At 48.8% G+C, this 18,707-nt stretch overlaps 1 protein-coding gene across 2 annotated transcripts in view; it reads left to right on the top strand.

Annotated features, from left to right (window-relative positions):
• The window catches only part of ERCC3 (ERCC excision repair 3, TFIIH core complex helicase subunit), a 2,074,468-nt gene that overhangs the window by 1,346,391 nt on the left and 709,370 nt on the right, over positions 1-18,707 (top strand). For both annotated transcript variants that reach the window (XM_078676352.1, XM_078676351.1), the window contains exon 10: positions 14,782-14,966. In XM_078676352.1, coding sequence (XP_078532478.1) covers positions 14,782-14,966 — 185 coding nt within the window. The remainder of the gene's footprint in view (positions 1-14,781; positions 14,967-18,707) is intronic.

Here is an 18,707-nt window from a genome sequence, read left to right as displayed (position 1 = left end):
AACGATCCGGTTCTCACGTGCCCCCTGGAGCGTCCGTCACCAAAGCCACAGAAGCCACCGCCGCTCCTCTCTCCCGCAGGCTTACTGAAGGGTCAGGTTTTGTCGCCGGCCTGCCGATCCTCTGCCACTCCGTGGAACGCCGCCGCCGTCTGTTGGGTGAGCCGCTGGCTTCCGTCGGAGTAGTGGTCCAATCTAGACCCAAAATGTCAAGGGCTGCTTCCAACGACCGGACCTGGATCAGCTTGGCCTTCCATTTGAAGATAAGCCTGAACGGGTGCCCCCACAAGTAAGGAATACCCTGCTCCCTTAGATAGTTAGTGACGGGCTTAAAGTCTCTCAGTTTGACCAGAGTAGAGGCTGCAAGGTCCTGAACCAGCGCATAGGGCGATGATCTCAAAATTGAAGGGGAGCAAGGTTGTGCGCCTTTCTCAGAATCCGTTCTTTGAGCTGAAAATCGTGCACACACACCAATGTATCAGGAGGAGGGGCTTTGGGTCCCCGCAGCAGTCCAACACAGTGCACTCCGTCCATTTGAATCTCTTGGAGGTCCTCCTCGTTCAGGATGTGCCAAAAGAGAGCTTCTACATATTCCCGTAGGTCCGCCCCCTCGCCTTTCCATGGAACCGCCCTGATCCATATAATATTTCGCCGAGATCTGTTCTCCAAATCCTCAGTGTGGGCTTGCAGGTCCAAGTTCTGCTCCGTAAGGCGTATCACGTCCTGCTGAAGCCGATGTACGTCCTCCGCCGTCCCCAAATCATGATCCTCCAGTGTCAGATCAGACGCAAGCTGGGAGCGCAGTTTTGTGATGTCCTCCTTATTAGCAGTGAACAATTCCAGTATGAAAGCTTTGGTTGCTGGCGCCTCAGTGTCATCTCGTCGTGGAGACTTATAAGCAGCCGGCGAGGCAGGCTGTAGAGTAGCTTTCTGGGTGCTATCCTTCGGCAGCTTGTCCTTCTTGAGCTTGTTCGCCACCATTTTGTCTCCCGAGTGAGCTCACAAACAGAGTAGAAATGGAGGGAGCGCCAGCCAATGTCCACTCACCCCTGCCAATTTCGCTGTCACGGATGGTTCACTGATTTAGGTGCAAGGGAAGGCCAGGGTGTCGCGCCTCTCGGGCCTAGGCGGTAGTCCTCACACTGCGGCAAACGTGCTCGCGCCACCCCAGGTGAAACAGGGCCTCCTGGACCAAGGGACCATCCAGGGACCTCCGCACTCCCCCGTACTCCTGCCACGCCGCTCTATCAGCACCAAACAGCACCGCAGTCTTCCAGACAGTTTCAGCCCCTCAGGCCCAGCTCAGATAGCTCCCTAATGTCCCCCCTTGAGGCTGAAGAGGTCACTCCTCTGGGCAGAAAGCGGCGGGATTCCTCAAGGCCCCAGGCGCTGCCCCTTCCAGAATCAAGGCGCCTCCGGTTTTGGCGCCAGGGGCGGAGGGAAGGGCGCTGCAGCCAACACTAGTCCTCTTCCAAATAGCCAGCCACCACCGGACCTCCAGGTGGGGGAACCAGCAACAGTTTCGGCCCCACAGCCCCACTCCACCTTCCTGCGCGGGCTAGGCACCGTCGCCGATATGTGGACCACAGTCCAGGCACCCCAAGGAGCCCTCGCCCTACTCCTCACCTCAGCAGCCGCACTGCATCAAAGCCGGGGGATCTAGGCCTCCGGTGGGCGACAAGCAGCTCCAGGCCTCCGCCCGTAACGTAGAGATACCTGCTGCGGGGCCTCCGCGCTTCTCGCTTCTCCGCCCCCTCCGTGTTAGGGGTGTTACCGGTCGTCTCGCTTAAGTTCTGAGTTATTTTGAATCTGTAAATATACTGAGAATTTTTAAAGAGTCAATTAATGATTTGTAGGGAAAAACTTGAATTGTATTAGAAAGGTTTAAAGTTGATTTACAATTTAGTTCCATGTAATTGTAGTTATTTGAAGATTGCATTTGACATTGCTTGTTTATAATGTGTCTTAAAGGAGTAACTGTTTAGATTGTGCACTCAAATGAGAGAGGCTTGCGCCAGCTCTCGTGTTAGGAGTCATCTAGAAATGAGCTCGCGCTGATGCTCGTGACTGAGCCTATAAATTGGTTCCCCTGCCAACGGTTGACACTTTCTATCGTTGTAGTCCTGACGAGCGCAACTGTTCCTGAGTAGAAGACGCCACTGGTTTGACCGTTGCCCCTCTAAACTGCGCTTCCCTTTGAAGAACTTAACTTCCTTGAGTCCCTAGTTGTGTCCCTCTATAATTGCTGAAAGTTCAGCTGTTCCGCGATCTTCGCCGAGATCGAGGATCTTGTTTTCCGTCTTCCGTGACAGCCGGGAGACTTTGTTTACGTTCCCGCTTCGGAAGACGGTTTGAGCTTCCCCGAGGTCCTTGAATGCCGCCTGCTTCGCTGGAAGGACAGTAAGGCTTTTGAAAACAATTTCAGCAGCGCTTAGAACAGGAGAGCATCGCGCTTTAGGAAATCAACTGCCTTTAAAGACTAAAACACTGAACAGCGAAAGATTTAAACAAGCCTAGGCAAAGGCAAAAGTTCTTTTGAGAATAACTCGTTAAGTTTGTAATACAGAGTTATTTGGAAACTAGAACTTATTTTAGAGTATAAGTTTGTTTCTTCCTGAATGTTAACTGGGGAAATTCTTGATTTTCAACTGTTATTAGGAGTAGGATGTTGTTTTTAATATCTTCCTACTACAGATTCTCCAGAATAGATGGTTGCAGTAACTTAAGGTATGACCTTGCATGAAAGTTACAAGTTCATTCACTAAATCTTATTAACTGACTAACCAACTTATAAGAAAGTGTTAAACTGACTTGTAACATTTACTTAAAGGTACCTAGAGACTGAGTCAGTGCAAAACCAACTTCAATTGAGTGTGAACAAGGGCCTTCAAAACTAATGGTCAGTAATTGAGAATGTTAAGCACTTTTAGTGATTAAGAAGTTGAACAGCAGAGTAAATATTTGTTAATATTGTACAGCAGAGTTGCAAGGAATCAGAATTTGCATCAAAAAGAAAGATCTTCGGCCTGGAACACATCCTAGAGAGACAACAACAGAAGCTCTTGTTTATTTACATGTTGTTAGTTTCTCTGTCCACTTCCCCTTTCCCTTAGGGAGAAGTTAGCTCAGTCAGCGTTGACTTCCTGATTGAGTTGGTTGATCCTTGAGGGAGTTGGGAGTTTGCAGCTTAAGAGGAAACGTCAGAAGTGTCTCGCAGGACTTCCCAACACTCCGGCCGCGTTCCTCTCTCCTTGGCAGGGAAGGCCAGGCACAGCACACGGAGCTCCGGCCCCCTCCTCGCTGTACTCCTCACTGGCACGGGTCCGTAGCTAACCTCGGGGGTCACACGCCGCCACACACCTCCCGTGAGGCAGCTCACCGGGCTCCTCAGGTCTCTGGGCCGCTTCTAGTCACTCCTTCGCACACCGCGGAGCTCCAGGCCCCCTAGTCCCAATAAACTCTGGGGCACACTAGGGCACAGGGCGCAGCCGCTGCTGTACCAGAGGGCCTCAGCTCCCCCGGCTCCGGACTTAGCTCCTACGCGAGCCGTCCTTGCCACCCTGGTGATTCCCGGCCGCTCTCTGGACTCCGGGTGCTTCTGGACCGCACTCTCTGGCGCCGCTGCTCCTCAAGACGGGCCCGCAGGGCGAAGCTGGCAGGTCGAAGCTGTCTCCACCGCTGGACCACTCCGGGGCACAGGTCACCCCCGATTCCGCAGCCGTGTGGGTTCTCAGCGCTTCGGCCCTATCTCCGCTCAGACCAGCAGAGGAACACAGGCCGCACCCCAGTCTCCGCATGTACGTAGGCCGCACCTTATGTTTCTGCAGTTTCTCGGGTCGGACCCGCAAAATGGGACCCCGGACCCCCGCAGGGCAACACTGGAGCACCGGGCACCGCAATTCCATGCTCATATGGGCACCTAAGAGGGCGCTTAACAACGCGATGATACATGCGGCGCCAGAGGGACTAGAGAGCACGTCCTACTCCGCCGCCATCTTGGCCACGCCCCCTCAACACTTTTTTTAAAACACTGAGGACTCTTCTTATGAAACTGATATGGGGTCCAGGGCCGCCGAGAATCAGCTGGCAAACGCTGACGCTTCCATACGACAAAGGTGGCTTCACAGCGCCAGATTTTTATGTCTATTACCTTTGTGCTCAAGCACAGTATGCATATTACTGGGTCAGACCTCACGCCTATACACCGCATGTGGCGGTGGAAGATGGGGATGCCTATCCAACTCCACTTGGCAGCATACTGACACACGTGAACAGACACACGCCGAAGACATAAATTAACACGATAGACGCGACTGTGGCTGCGTGGCAGGCAATGGGCAACCGAGCACGTAAGCTGTCACTGTATGCACCCGTGCTTCCCCTGGCCCATCACGTCGCCCTATCAGTTACTCAGGAGGCAGGCTCTATGAAATCTCTTCCAGAGTTGGGTATTGCTCAAATGGGCGACCTGTACACTGATGGGCAGTATCTTACAAAAAGCGACCTGGAATATATACAAAACCCTACTTCCTTATTTCAATATACCTGCTACCGCCTTAAGCGGGCCATACGGGACCATTATCCTGACTTCCCGACAGAGCCCCCGACACTCCAATCCCTACAGCTGATTTTGCTACTGCCTACACGTAAAAAAAATAATTACCAAACTATACATAGCGGTTCAGGAAGAGACAAGTAGAGGGCCTGACAAAAGTTTACAGAAATGGAATGACGTCTTAGATCCACAGATAACGGGGGACGATTGGGAGCGTATATGCCAGTAGACAGGCCGTCTCACCCCAAATGGGAATTTATGCATTATCCATTTTAACCCCTTCGACTCTGATGACGAGCTCAGCTCGTCATGAGGCACGCCTGTCGTACGCTCATGACGAGCTGAGCTGTAACGCGGGTTTTTTTAAAACCCAGCGCACAGCGGGAAAACCGCTAGCGCGCATGAGGTTAAATTCATACACCAGATATATCATACCCCCTCAAGGTTATATAAAATAGGCCTTAGGGACTTGGATAGATGCAAATGATGTAGGCAACCAAATGCGAACTTTCTACATCTGGCCTGGAGCTGTGGTCCGGTGTTTAAATACTGGGAGGAAGTGCTGGCCCGGTTACACACCATGACAGGCACACTAATACCATGTACGCCTCTAATATGCTTGCTGCACCTTGTTCCACAGCTTAAAGGCGTCTTAGGTAGATTTGTAAGAGTTGCCCTCCTCCTAGCAAAGCGGCGTATATTATTCACGTGGGATAGTGCCATTGCCCCGAAACTGGAGGGCTGGTTGAAAGACATGGTTTATTGCAAAGAGAATCTAGCAATGTATGCTGAGGAGCTGCCGGTGACGTCCAGGCCCAAGGACATCTGGGCCCACTTGAACAATTTCTTGCTACTCCAACACCTGAAAATGATGATGATAACACCACGGTTGAGTGACTTGTGACAATGTGTAGTCTTGTTCACTGTGCTATATCTGCGAGGGCTATGTGCTAAGGAACTACAACACATTCGGATCATTGTAAAGGTACATGTTATTATACTGCCGACGTCTCATGTTCGTTAACGGGAACTGCCCCTGTTGGCAGTGAATGTATGTTCTAATATGACTCAATAAAAAGAACTATAAAAAAATAGATGCAGCATCCTCCCAGAAAGGTAAGTAGCTTGTCCATTTGACAATACTCATGCTTCAGACCCTTTTTCACTAGGAGGACATGCGACTACATAGTCAATGGACAGTAGTTTGCCATTTGAAACCGTTACACTCCCCCTTTTCAGGTAAAAGCGAGAAGCAATGAAAATCAAGTATCAGTAAGCTTATCGTCATTATCAATGTGAGCGATATATACTCCACTTATTGTTGATGCCAAATGTTTAATCGGTTACATCAAAGGTACACTTCAGGATGCGACTGTTTGATGGAGGAATAATAAATAGCACGTGAATCTAGAAGATTTGCAAGTCGCAGAACTATAGTTACAGAACAAGAACTAGTTCCTTCATGGGTACCAAGGAATCTGCGCCTAAATCATATCCTCTCTTTATGAAGGCTGATCGTTTAGTGATGAAGTATTGTTGGTATTGAAACTGATATGGAGTTCATCTCCGATAAACAGTGATGAGAGTTGGGCCCAATACCTGTGTCCTACCCAGGCTCCAATACTACCTTGTGTACCCAATTTACATGTCACCCTTCCATCTTTAGTGTAGATACATGAAACAACATCTAGAGGTAGTTAAAGGCTTTATTAAGTGAATGGAATTAAATGCTTTGATCTTGTAATGGACTTTTGTATTTTTAAATGGCCACACCATACTTCCTCTTATTGTTTTTCCCCACTGAGTAGACCAATTTGGAAATTGCTACCTTTTTCCCCTTTACTGTTCTCGAACGATCGTATCTTGCTAAATCAACACTATTGACCAGATTGAACGGCGTTATCTACAGCGAAGGCTCGCTTACTCACCCACGCCTCGCGGAACCCGCTCCGCGGGTCCCGCTTTGGATCTCCTGTGCTTGGTGCCTCGGTGGGGCTTGACAGAGGTAGAAGGGCTGCGAGCGGCAACCGGGACTCGCATTCCCAGGAGTCCCGGTGTGCGTGAGTGGCCGAGTCACCTGGCCCCGCTCTCCCTGACCGCCTCGCCCCACCCCCATCTGCTGTAAAAGGGGCTTGGACTTGCGGCTCCTTGGGACACTATTGACCAGATTGGACGGCGTTATCTACAGCGAAGGCTCGCTTACTCACCCACGCCTCGCGGAACCCGCTCCGCGGGTCCCGCTTCGGATCTCCTGGGCTTGGTGCCTCGGTGGGGCTTGACAGAGGTAGAAGGGCTGCGAGCGGCAACCGGGACTCGCATTCCCAGGAGTCCCGGTGTGCGTGAGTGGCCGAGTCACCTGGCCCCGCTCTCCCTGACCGCCTCGCCCCACCCCCATCTGCTGTAAAAGGGGCTTGGACTTGCTGCTCCTTTGGGACACTATTGACCAGATTGGACGGCGTTATCTACAGCGAAGGCTCGCTTACTCACCCACGCCTCGCGGAACCCGCTCCGCGGGTCCCGCTCCGCGGGTCCCGCTTCGGATCTCCTGTGCTTGGTGCCTCGGTGGGGCTTGACAGAGGTAGAAGGGCTGCGAGCGGCAACCGGGACTCGCATTCCCAGGAGTCCCGGTGTGCGTGAGTGGCCGAGTCACCTGGCCCCGCTCTCCCTGACCGCCTCGCCCCACCCCCTTCAACCTAGCTCATTGGCCCTTTGACTTACAAATACAGAGTTCCTACGCTGCGCGGGAGCGACCGGGGCGAAGACCGGGCAAAGAGCGGGCCGTTTGAGGCCGTTCGAGGACAGAGAGGACTGGACTGGCCCACCCTCTTTTGCTCGACATACCTGGAAACCGTTCCAACAACTGGGAGGTAAAGACTCATCTGTGCCCTCATGCACATATCGCCATGAACTCAAGGGTAACCCGTAGTAAGACCTCTAAAGGTGGGTCTCAAATTAGTGGCCCTATGGATGACTTTATTACCCGCACCAACATAGCCATAGACGAAGAGATATCTAAACTCCAAACCCGGGTCTCGTTAGAATTAGAAGCAGCCAGGAGAGTGTCCCAAGTCATTGCACTTTCTAAGAAATCCTCTTTAGGCCACATAGCCACCTCAGTCACCCCTGAGCGACCAGCACGCCCGCATTGCATAGTCACCCAAGTCGATGTTCATCACTCTCCGACCCCTGCTATTTTCCAACTGGCCCCAGGAAGCAATGATGAGGCAACTCCACCAACACCACATAGTGTGTACAATCCTGTCCCCATAGTACCCCCTCTGACTAATATGTTTAATAATAATTCTAGTGGCAAGCAACCAAAGAGGAAACGCAATTCTCGCTCTGCCTATTTCTGCAAAAAAGCGAAAATTGCTGTTCCCAAAGATCTGCCAATGACTAATGTCGCAGCAACTAATGCTGGTGCCGAGTGTACACTTAACACCCAGTCATCTAATGAGGGACAGGGGAAGAGTTCATCTATCCCACCGATTAACATCCTAGTAGGTGAGGACCTTGATGTGGATGGACTAGGTAAAAATAACAAAGATTTTATAGAGATGGTATGGGAGACACTAAAAAAACTCCTGTCACCCCTAGACCTCAGACTATCAAGGATAGAAAATAATTTGCTAGAAATGGAGAAAAGCATTATTGCTCTGGCCACGCTTGGGTTGAAAAGTCTCGAAAATCAGGGCATCACAGTAGCTGACCCAATGCCACAAACTAGTGTATCTCAAATTAATTATACCCCCCCTTCAGTATTACCCACTATAAAGCCCGTCCCCAAACCAAGGACTGTCACGGTGGAGCAAGCTAGCGTTAAACCAAAGGCTCACCCACGGGGCTCCTTGCGACATCCAGCACACTCCAAACCTGAAATGCCTAATAGACCCATTCCTAGTGAAACCCAGGTCCCCCCAGCTAAGGACAACTTTAGAGGTGGCTACATCGACCTCCCTCCAGAGGCCAATGATTATGTGGTTGTGTTGACGGGTGTCCCTAAGATAGGCAATGGCCAATTCGAAAATCATTGGTCGTTGCAAAATAAAATAATGCATTGGTTAAATGTAAACAGACCAATCCCTAATGGCAGAAGAAGCCGCGTATTGATGGTTCGCAGAACTCCCTGGGTAGGCCCAACGAGGAAATCGAGTCCAGGGGATTGCATAGTGGTGACCTTCGAAGATCCTCACACGGCGCACCACATTTGCTCTTGGCCTGGCAATGATGACTCTCTAGTTATACCTAAACCACTGTCCTTCTTTTACCCTCCCCGACCAAGCTGCAACCAGGGGGATAATTGGACATTGATCCATCACCATCCATGGCTGAGTAATTCCAGGGGCCATAAGAAAACCCTCCCACAATGGAACGGCCTCTATACCCATAATAGATTTGGGAGCTTAGAAGAGGTGGATTGACTCCCTGTGCAACCAGCCAGACAACCCCGAAGGGAAATTTTGACATCGCAGGGGCATCATCCCAAGGCTTGTCCTGCTCTCGAGCTTGTAGCAAGCCGAGTAGGACGATTAAACAGCTCATTGCCTGACGGGGAGCCATCTACATCAAATTCAACAGAAAATTCTGGCAAGGAAGATTGGACACACTCATTCTGTATGATCTCTCCTGTACCTACCTCTACTGAATTATCAGAGACTACTTGCTGTGGCCCCTATGTGACTTCCTACCACCAGCAAACTGAGCTATCTGTGAGGTCTCCTAATTTTGTGGCCACGACTGTCTCTCCATTGCCTACTGTCTCTTCCAATGCTTCTCCACCCAGCGACTGTGTTCTAAAAATCCTATGTTGGAATGCGGCTGGGCTCGGTCGTAACTTTGACATCCCCGAATGGAACGATTTTCTGGAACCCTACCACATTTGCCTTCTTCAGGAAACCTGGTGTTTAGAACCAAGACATAGAGTGGGGTTCTCTACTTTCTTCATCCCCGCCGTTCAGCGACAAGGTTCTAAAGGTCGCCCTTCTGGCGGCCTTATCATATGGGTCAGTATCACACTAGGCCTCAGCATAAAAGAAAGGTCTACCCAGTCACCAGATCTACAGTGGCTAACGATTAACCACAAAGGGGGAAGAAACATGGAACTATTTAACATTTACCTAAGGGGTGCTAAAGGTGGTGTATCCCACCTACCTTCTACAGGCCTAAACCGCAATTTGACTGCCTGCAGCGCTGACTCTTATATAATTCTTGCAGGCAACTTCAATTGCTGTTTCGAGCCGCTGGCTAGAGAAGACATTTTGGACACTTTTGAGGAGGATACCAGAAGAGGCATCCCGATTCTGAGCCTTGATCCGATCCCCAAATGGTCACAAAACGCAATTGAGATCAATGCTCTTTGCATGGAGCATAACTTGAGATCGACAAACGGTCGATCCAAATCTGACTACACGGGTGCCCACACATATAACAGGCCAGGCCATTCTTCAAGAATTGACTTTATCATGCTCAACTTCAACCTCTGGCCATACCACCAAGACATGGAGGTTATAGTGTCGGGTGATAGCGATCACAACCCTCTCTCGCTAACCATTACCCCTCCCTGGCAGGTTGGAAGTCATGGCACATCTGATTACAAGTGGAAATCTTCTCATGAATTAGCCCCCACAAACTGTAGTAGGCGCTTGAAGTGGGCGAAAGTTTCAGCAGACGAAACAAGGATGGCCCAAGCCGGGACTATTTTGGCAGGAGTGGAGTCTCGGATAGACACTTTAAGCCCCACTGGTAAAAAGATTCTACCCATATTCACCGAGACCATAATGGCACTGAGCGACTTATTCGTTGTTCCCCAATCCACTCGTAGGGGTCCCCCGAATATTCTCCCCAAACAGACAGACAAGTGGTACACTGCCAAATGTCGTGCAGCTAAAAGGGAACTTGTTGCCACACTAAAGTCTAAAGACACAGCTAATATTAGGGCTGCGAGAAAATCTTATAAAAAAATCATATCTGTAGCCAAGCAGGATTATGATTTTAATTTTTGGGGAGACCTAGTAGAGGCCAGCACTAGGAAGGATGCTAAGAGGTTTTGGGACCTATTAAGAGCCAGGGAAAAGCCCACTGACCACCAGCTAACTTGTAACATTCCAGGGGATGTATGGTTTAATCATTTTTCGAAATTGTACTCCGTTCCTTCAGGTGCGACCCAGTTAGCTTGTCCACCTCTGGGCTCACTTCCTAAGCCTTTAACTGACCTCCCATGTCATGATGGTCTATTTACCAGTTCGGAAGTAGAGAGAGCAATTCGATGTATTGTCTCAAACAAGGCGGCAGGTCCTGACGGAATCCCAGGAGACCTAATTAAGAATTACCCTCCTTTTTGGAGCAGACTAATTGCTTCCCTCTTGAACGAGGTATTGTTGGGCGGGGTTTTTCCTGACTCGTGGAGGGGCGCTGAAGTCGTACCCATTTTTAAAAAAGGCTCCAGGGACGACCCAGCGAATTATCGACCCATTAGTTTATTGGATTCATCCCAGAAGGTGGCAGGAAAGGTGGTATTGGGTAGGATTATTCAGTGGGCCAATGAAAATCAGATTTTGTCGGATCTCCAAGCAGGCTTCAGAACAGGAACAGGCACAATCGAGCAGACGTTCCGCTTTCTAATGATTTATTGGAAAGTGGTGGTGCTGGGAGGGGGCAGTCTGTACTTAATTTTTATTGACTTGCGGACTGCTTTCGACCTAGTACCACGAACACTTTTATGGAACGTCCTCGATGGGTTAGGCCTCCCCCCCTATTTGCTGTCCTTGCTCGTAAAATTTCATGCCAGAAATTTTGCCCAAATCAGATGGGGGACACAGGGAGAGAAAACACCTCGTATCTCCGTGGACAGGGGCGTCCGCCAAGGGTGTGTGCTTGCCCCCACTCTGTTTTCTCTTTATATTAACGGAGTGGTGGAGCATCTCCTCCAACAGCCATCAGATGCACCCACCCTGGCTGGAAGGAAAGTCCCAACGCTCCTGTTCGCGGACGATACCCTCCTTATCTCGAAATCACCTATGGGCATCCAATCGTTGCTTTGCAGCTTCAAGGCCTTCTGTGATGAAAGGGGTTTGGCTATAAACATAGGAAAAACCAAGTTTTTGGTTCTTAACCCACCCAAAAAGTATGTTTTCCCACCGGCCTTAGATTCCGTCCCACTTGATCGAGTCAAAGAATTTGACTACCTAGGTATACGTATCAGTGACACCATGAGCTGGAAGGCACACCACCAAAAGGTGTTTCTGGCTCACAAAAGGGTGGCAGGTGCATTGCTCAAGGAACAGCGTGCCTCAACATTAAAACCAATTGGAGCCCCCCTAGATATTTATAGGGCAAGGGTTGTGAGCGCGGCACTATATGGTGCCGAACTGTGGGGCACACATAGAGCTGATACTCTGGCCCATCTTGAGAACAACTTCCACAAAGACCTTATGGGCTTGCCCCACAGCACACCAACAATCCCACTGCTGGTTGATGCAGGTACCCGGGCAATATGCGATCAAGCGAAATTGCGCCCGCTTCTCCTATGGTCCAGAATTTGGAATGTGCAAGAACTTGGCAGTTATGCAGAAGCCTTAAATGATATTATGTCCCTGCCAGGCTCTCACAAGATCATCTGGCTTAGGGAGGTTAAAAAGCTGCTCTACAAAATAGGACTGGGAGAGGCCTGGGCCAACAAATCTGCACCCCCAAAACAACAGCTAAAGAAGGCCTATTGGGCATGGGTAGACATCGAGAGGGTCCGTAGTACAAATCACTGTAAATCTGTAGCCTTGTTTTTGTCAATCAAGGAGATCCCGTATAGGGAACCTTATCTAGACACTATCCAGAACTCATGGGACCGATCATTGTACATTAAGTTTAGGGTGGGGGTGCTTCCATTGTGTGAGTTTACCTCCACCTGGAAACCGCCCGCCCAAACCGTACCCTACTGCCCCTTTTGTGTTCTAAGGGTAGAATCTGTGTCCCATGTGTTGTTCGAGTGTAGTGTTTAGGCAGCCCCGAGACAGAGGTGGTTGAAGCCCCTCTGCAGGTGTTTGGGAACTCGTTCTCATTTGGAAGCCCTACGTATACTTCGTACAGATGCTAGACCCCTCTTTTCTACCTGTATGGCAAAATTTTTGGGTTGGGCCTGGCGTTTAAGAACTGCAAAAAAACTACTAATCCAGTGAATGAGCCCCCCTGCCCAATATGCTGCTCTGTATATAATATGTTTTTAATGTTGATGATTGTTGACAAAATTGTTTTTAAAGATGTAAGAAACGCTTTTATGATATGTTTTTATCGAATAAAGCTATTACTATTATTATATTAAAAATCAAAAAGGTCACACAATTCCTGGGGCATTTGACACAATTGTTTCATGCCATATTTTTTTTCCCTTTGGTTTTATAATGGAATTGAGGAAACTGTTCTAAAGTGGATATTTTTCTTTTTTCTATGGTGGTACACAAGAAGTGGCAATTCCTGTATTTGCTGTAAAGCCCAAGCCACTGGCTTGAGGCCAAGGGAACTTCTGTCTTTGGATAAAACTCAAGATGATCCCTTTTGTTGTGTCTAACATGGCAGGGATATCCGATCAATATATAATACAACAATACTTTTAAATCCTGGTACATAACAGATATTTTTGCATGACCTTATACGTGAAAGTCTCATCCCAACCCTTACAAACTAGAAAGCAAAATTATACACCCCTGGTATATCTTGCAGAGAGTCTGGGTGCCAAAATAATGGCCTATGCCGATGACACCCAGCTCCTCTTCACGTGGGACAAGAGCAACCTTGACACGTTGAGAGTCCAATCCTGCTTGTCCTCAGTATTTGCTTGGCTAGCCAAGGCGGAGCTCAAGTGTAACGAGGACAAGTCGGAGATCCTCCTGTATGGCCAATTCCCGGTGGGATTTAGGGATTCCATCTGGCCCATTGGACTGCCTTGCCCACCTGGAAACTGTGGAGTTGCTAAGAACCTTGGGATATGGTTCGGCGCTGACCTGTGCTTTCGAGACCAGATCTCGAGACTGGCGGGAACCTGTTATGGGACATTGATCACCCTCCGGAAGTTCTTCCCTCTTCTTCCCCAGGAAGCGAAGGAAACAGTGGCTAGAGCACTCATACTGTTGCGCCTGGATTACGCTAATGCACTTTACGCGGGCGCTCCTGATTTCCTGCTTCGCAAATTGCAGGTAGTCCAGAACGCGACAGTGAGGCTCCTATTCAACATCCCTAAATGCCATAGTGTACGAAGACAACTGGCGGATCTTCATTGGCTTCCAGTTGCTCTCAGAGTGCGCTTCAAGGTCCTAACACTGGCCTTTAAGGCCTTACACGGTCCTTGCCCACCATACCTCAGTGCCAGGTTTGCCTTCTATCATCCCCCGCGACAATTGAGATCGGCCTCTCTCAGACATCTGGTCACTCCGAGATTTAAGAGAGCTCGTCTGGGAGGAAAATCCATGACGGTCATAGCTGCTCAGCTATGGAATAGCCTCCCTGACCATTTGAGACACACGACTAACCTCACTTATTTTAAAAAGCACCTTAAGACTCACTTATTCAAGCAATTCATGTAAATGCACATATCCTCTCTTGTTATGTTATCCCTTTGTTATTTTCTGACACTGAATCCCTCTTCGCGCCAGGACAGTCTTGACTAGCAGTGCGCGCTACAAGAAATATATAACATAACATAACATATAACATAACACATACCATCAATTATTCATCAAAACTATTGTTACTGGTAGTTTTTTCTCCTGGACATCATCGATGCAAACTAAGAAGCTGTGAAATATGTCTGCTTTTATTGCTTGTAATCTAATATCTTCAAAGAGTACTAAATGCATTCCTATTGATTCAGTATGCAGTGTGTGGCATATACAAAGGTAACTCATTCTAATTCCACATGCAGATTGGTCTCAGTCCTCAACATCAACCATGGCGTAGTGACAATGTCCACGTTTAGGATGTTAATAGTTTTGTGTCCTTTCTTGGCATTGACCATCTTGAGCATGCTCCCAGTCACAGCCTATGTATATATAAAGTTAATATGTTGTTTACATCTGAATGCATTGACACACAACTAGTAAAAAAAACAAAATCAGGGGTCAAAAAAATTGCTCAGAAACGTACTACTCACAGCATCTTCCAATCACATGCTGCATTCTAGAGGCAGACCAACCACTTGCCTAATTGAAAAAATAACATCATTTTGTTGATTATTGTTTTAGCTAAGATGTTCAGAAGAGTGCTAACCATTGTACAAGCGCACTGTAAACTTGGGTTAACAGCCACCCTCGTCCGAGAAGATGACAAGATTGTGGATTTAAATTTCTTGATTGGCCCAAAACTCTATGAAGCTAACTGGATGGAGCTACAGAACAACGGCTACATTGCCAAAGTGCAGTGTGCTGAGGTGCGGTTGGAATATTTTACTTCTTTGTTTTTGACTATTCATGCTTTCACAATGTTTGTATTTGGGGTGTGTGTGATCTAAACTATGTCCAGTTATGAGAAGCAAGGTACCTCTGTGTCCATTAGCAACATCTAGGAGATGTTTCCGTGCGTTTGGGCTGAAAGTGCTTTTGCAAGAAGGGCTTATCCTTGCTCTGCCAGTCTCACATTCCCAATGTTTTAATGTTTTTCTCTTCAGGTTGAAGCTATGTGGTTGGAGATATTCTCAAACCGCAGCAGTCTGATTAAGATATTACCTACTGCCAGTAGGTAGTTATAGTTCTCTTCCAGGTGATCCTCCTCAATAGTCATAAGCACTTGAATATTCCCGCCCATGCGCGGGGACCCCGGAAAATATATACAAATTATATATGAAAACATCTCTCTCTCTCTCTCTCACACATTTTTCACCTGTTGGAGTATTTCTTTGCTATTTTTCGGAGTTCAGCATTTGTTCTCACTCAGAAATGCCCTCTCTGTTTGATCTTTGCCCTTCCTGTAGCAGAAAGAAGGCTAAAACAGACTCACATTCTGTCTGTATTATTTGCCTTCCTGATTCTCATGTTTCTGAGACTTGCCAGCACTTTCAGTCTTTATCTAAACGTACTCTTAAGGACAGAGAGAGGATTTGCCTCTATGGACTGGCTGAGAGAGGAAAATCTTCCTCTAGAGGCCGGACTCCGGTGAGGCAGAGGACGGAGAGGCCCAGATCTTCGTTCAGAAGCAAGATTCTGATCGGTTCTCCATTGGCGTCAGGCTCAGTGTCGAAAATGCCTCCACTGGCGATGAAAACGTCGACGAAAAGACGGTGGGGTTGCCATTGAGAGAACATCGGTCATCGTTGAAGAAGACCAAACATAGTTATATCATCGTCTAACCCTCCGCCGTCGTCAACCGGGCGACGATAGATGTCGAGGAGTCTCTCTCAGTTGGAGGGGGAGCGCCCAACGTCGAGGCATCTGTCGTCGCCGTTGGTACGGCATTCGACGTCAAGACATCATTCTCCGTCGTTGCCGTCTCTACGGCGTTCGGCCTCAAGACAATCACCTCCGTTGCCGTCAACCAGGCGGCAGTCAACGTCGAGGTCCAGATCTTCAACGATATCAAAGAAAGATTTGTCGTCAAAACCTGTGTTGAAGCTATCAAGACGACTTCAGGAATAGTGAATAGGCCTAGGGCCTAGGGAATCGCTGGGGCTACACTACAGAACCACAGGTTAGGAAGTATGAAACCCACGGGAGACGCGTGCAGTGTGGGAACACAGTCGCGAGTTACCATAGAGTTATAATGGGAACGTAAAAGTTATAAAGTAGTTGATTAAGGACACTTCCGGATGGACTACGGTAAAACCCTTTTACACTAGGACACTTCGAGAGTCAACACCCACGGGAGCACCGGAGTACTCGAGTTACTTCACCCAGGGAAGCCGGGTGCATAGGTGTCTTTTCGTGTCGGGTTTCGTCGCTGTGTCCTATGGAGAGCTGCAAAGAAGTGCTGCAGGCGACCAGGAGAAAAGTGTCCGGGTGGATCCAAGGGTGGATCGAAGATGAGAAGAACCTGAAAGTGGAGGGGACAGAGTCTGGGTCACTAACCAGTGACCAGGAAGGAACCAGGCGATATCGAGTGTTTCAGGTGAAGAAGGTGAAGTTGTCTCTGCAGCCACGAGGACCAGGAGGCGTCGACGACGACCAGGAACTGGATTCGAGCTGTCCCACGAAGGATCTAGTTGACTGCGGTGTCGGTATCTGGATTGGACCCAACAACCTTGGCAAACACGCTCCAGGCAGGAAGGGAAGATGGGCTTCAGTTCAGACCAGCAAGGTCTGGGGAGCTTCTCCTTCGCAGGGAAGCTGGAGCAAGCCTGGAGCAACCAGGAAAGCGGTGTAGTTTCAAAAGAAAGTCTTCAGAGGGCTAACTAGCCAACGGGCTAGCAACCGGGAAGACGCGTCAAGCTGAAATTTAAAAGCAAGCCCCATGCGGCACTCGGGGAGTGTGGAGGGCTGAGCTTTGGTGCAAATGGCGCTCGGGTCTGGCGCTTCTCAAACTCCAATGCACAACTTCGAGGGTGCCTCGGTCATTGCACTGTTAGCAAAGTGCAGGTAGTCCAGGGTGACCGGTCCCACGTCTCTCATGTCCGCCACGGGTCTCAGCTTTGCTGTGGATGTGGATCAGAGTCAGAGAAGTCTGGAAGTCCAGTTCCTGAGTCGCTGAGTCTTCGGGTTCCGGCAGGAGTGTTGACAAAGCAAACCGGCAAGTTACTGGTGGTGACTGTTTGCATAGGGTGGTCACTCCTTGACCACAAGGGAGATGTCTTCAGTCTTCTAGTCGGTATAGAACGTCGAAGCTCCAAGAGTTTCGTTTCAGAGTTTCAGTCCAGGATAATCTCATGTCTCTAGACACAGGTCCTATCTTTATACTAATCTTAGGGGCTGGATTACCTGCTAGGTCCCTCCTACGGGTGGACCCTGAAAAGGGGGTGGTTACACCCATTTCCCTTTGTCCAGTTTCGCGCCAGAGCGGGGCTGGAGTGCCCCAGCAATTGGTTTGAACCGGTCTATGCATGGAGCACCTTGTGTGCCCCAAGCAGTGTCTGGAAAAGCATCTTTCCATTCAACCCTCCCTGCCCCAATACACTACAGGAGGTGGTAGCACCTCCCTCGACAGGAAACCTATTGTCCAGGCCTCCCTTGCCTGAGTTTCGCCCAGCTGCAGGAGGTCAGACTCGTGTCTGTGGCAGCAGCATCCATTTTGTGATGCTGAGGCTCTGTTTAACTTTAACTGGGTAAAGCAGTAACTACATGTCTTCTCCCTCTAGAAGGGTGGAATGCTACCCCCGCCACCAGAACTGGCGGGGGGTAGTATTCCAAAGTGTTTGACACCTTACACGACATGTTTTGATAAAGCCAAACCAAAGTTAGCATTAACCGCGAGGATTATAATGCACTTAAGAGTATATGGTATGGCTATATCATAGAACAGCTATAAGGACATGGTTCTGAAAGCTGCAGAAGGGCTCAGCTCGTGCTAGAGCACCTTCTCACATAAAACCAAGCACTCTGCCTTCATGATTGTCAAGGCCTGCCATAGGAGTGACTTATAGGTATATCTGTGTCTATATATATATATATAAGGGTAGATATAGGTATACTATATCCAAGCAAGGGGTGATTACACCACCTTGCCCCAGCCGAGTGATCAGCCAGTTGTGTCAGTTTGGATGGCCAGCCAGGGGTGGCATAATACATGCTGCAGCCCCTGGTAGGCCTTGGGTGCACTTATGCCCGGGGGTGTATGGAAGGCTGCATTGATTGTTTTTTTCAAAAAATGTGTGTGTATATATATATATATATATATATATATATATATGTGTGTATTTATTTATTTCTATGTCTATGGAAGCAATACTATGGCACTAGCACTTTAAAAGGAGCACATACGCCCCTACACGTTGCCATGTGATCAAGGGCCTGTTTGGCCCGAAACGCGTAATGGTGGTGTGTGGTGGAGAGCTAAATAAAAAATCAGCACCAGTCAGTCTTTGGGTTCGTCTTGTCTATTTACCCGCAGAACTGCTGGAGACTTTTGTATGCCAAATATATATATATTTGGATACTCGGATGGCTCCATCCTATGCAAATATCTTCATGGGCAAACTAGAGAACAGTATACTTGCTACTTCTAGCATCAAACCACTGGTATGGCT

This window comes from Lissotriton helveticus, chromosome 2_1 (assembly GCF_964261635.1).
Source record: "Lissotriton helveticus chromosome 2_1, aLisHel1.1, whole genome shotgun sequence".
NCBI classification, from domain to species: Eukaryota; Metazoa; Chordata; class Amphibia; order Caudata; family Salamandridae; genus Lissotriton; species Lissotriton helveticus.
Note: the sequence above shows the minus strand (reverse complement) of the source record. Positions and strands in the feature narration are given on the sequence as shown.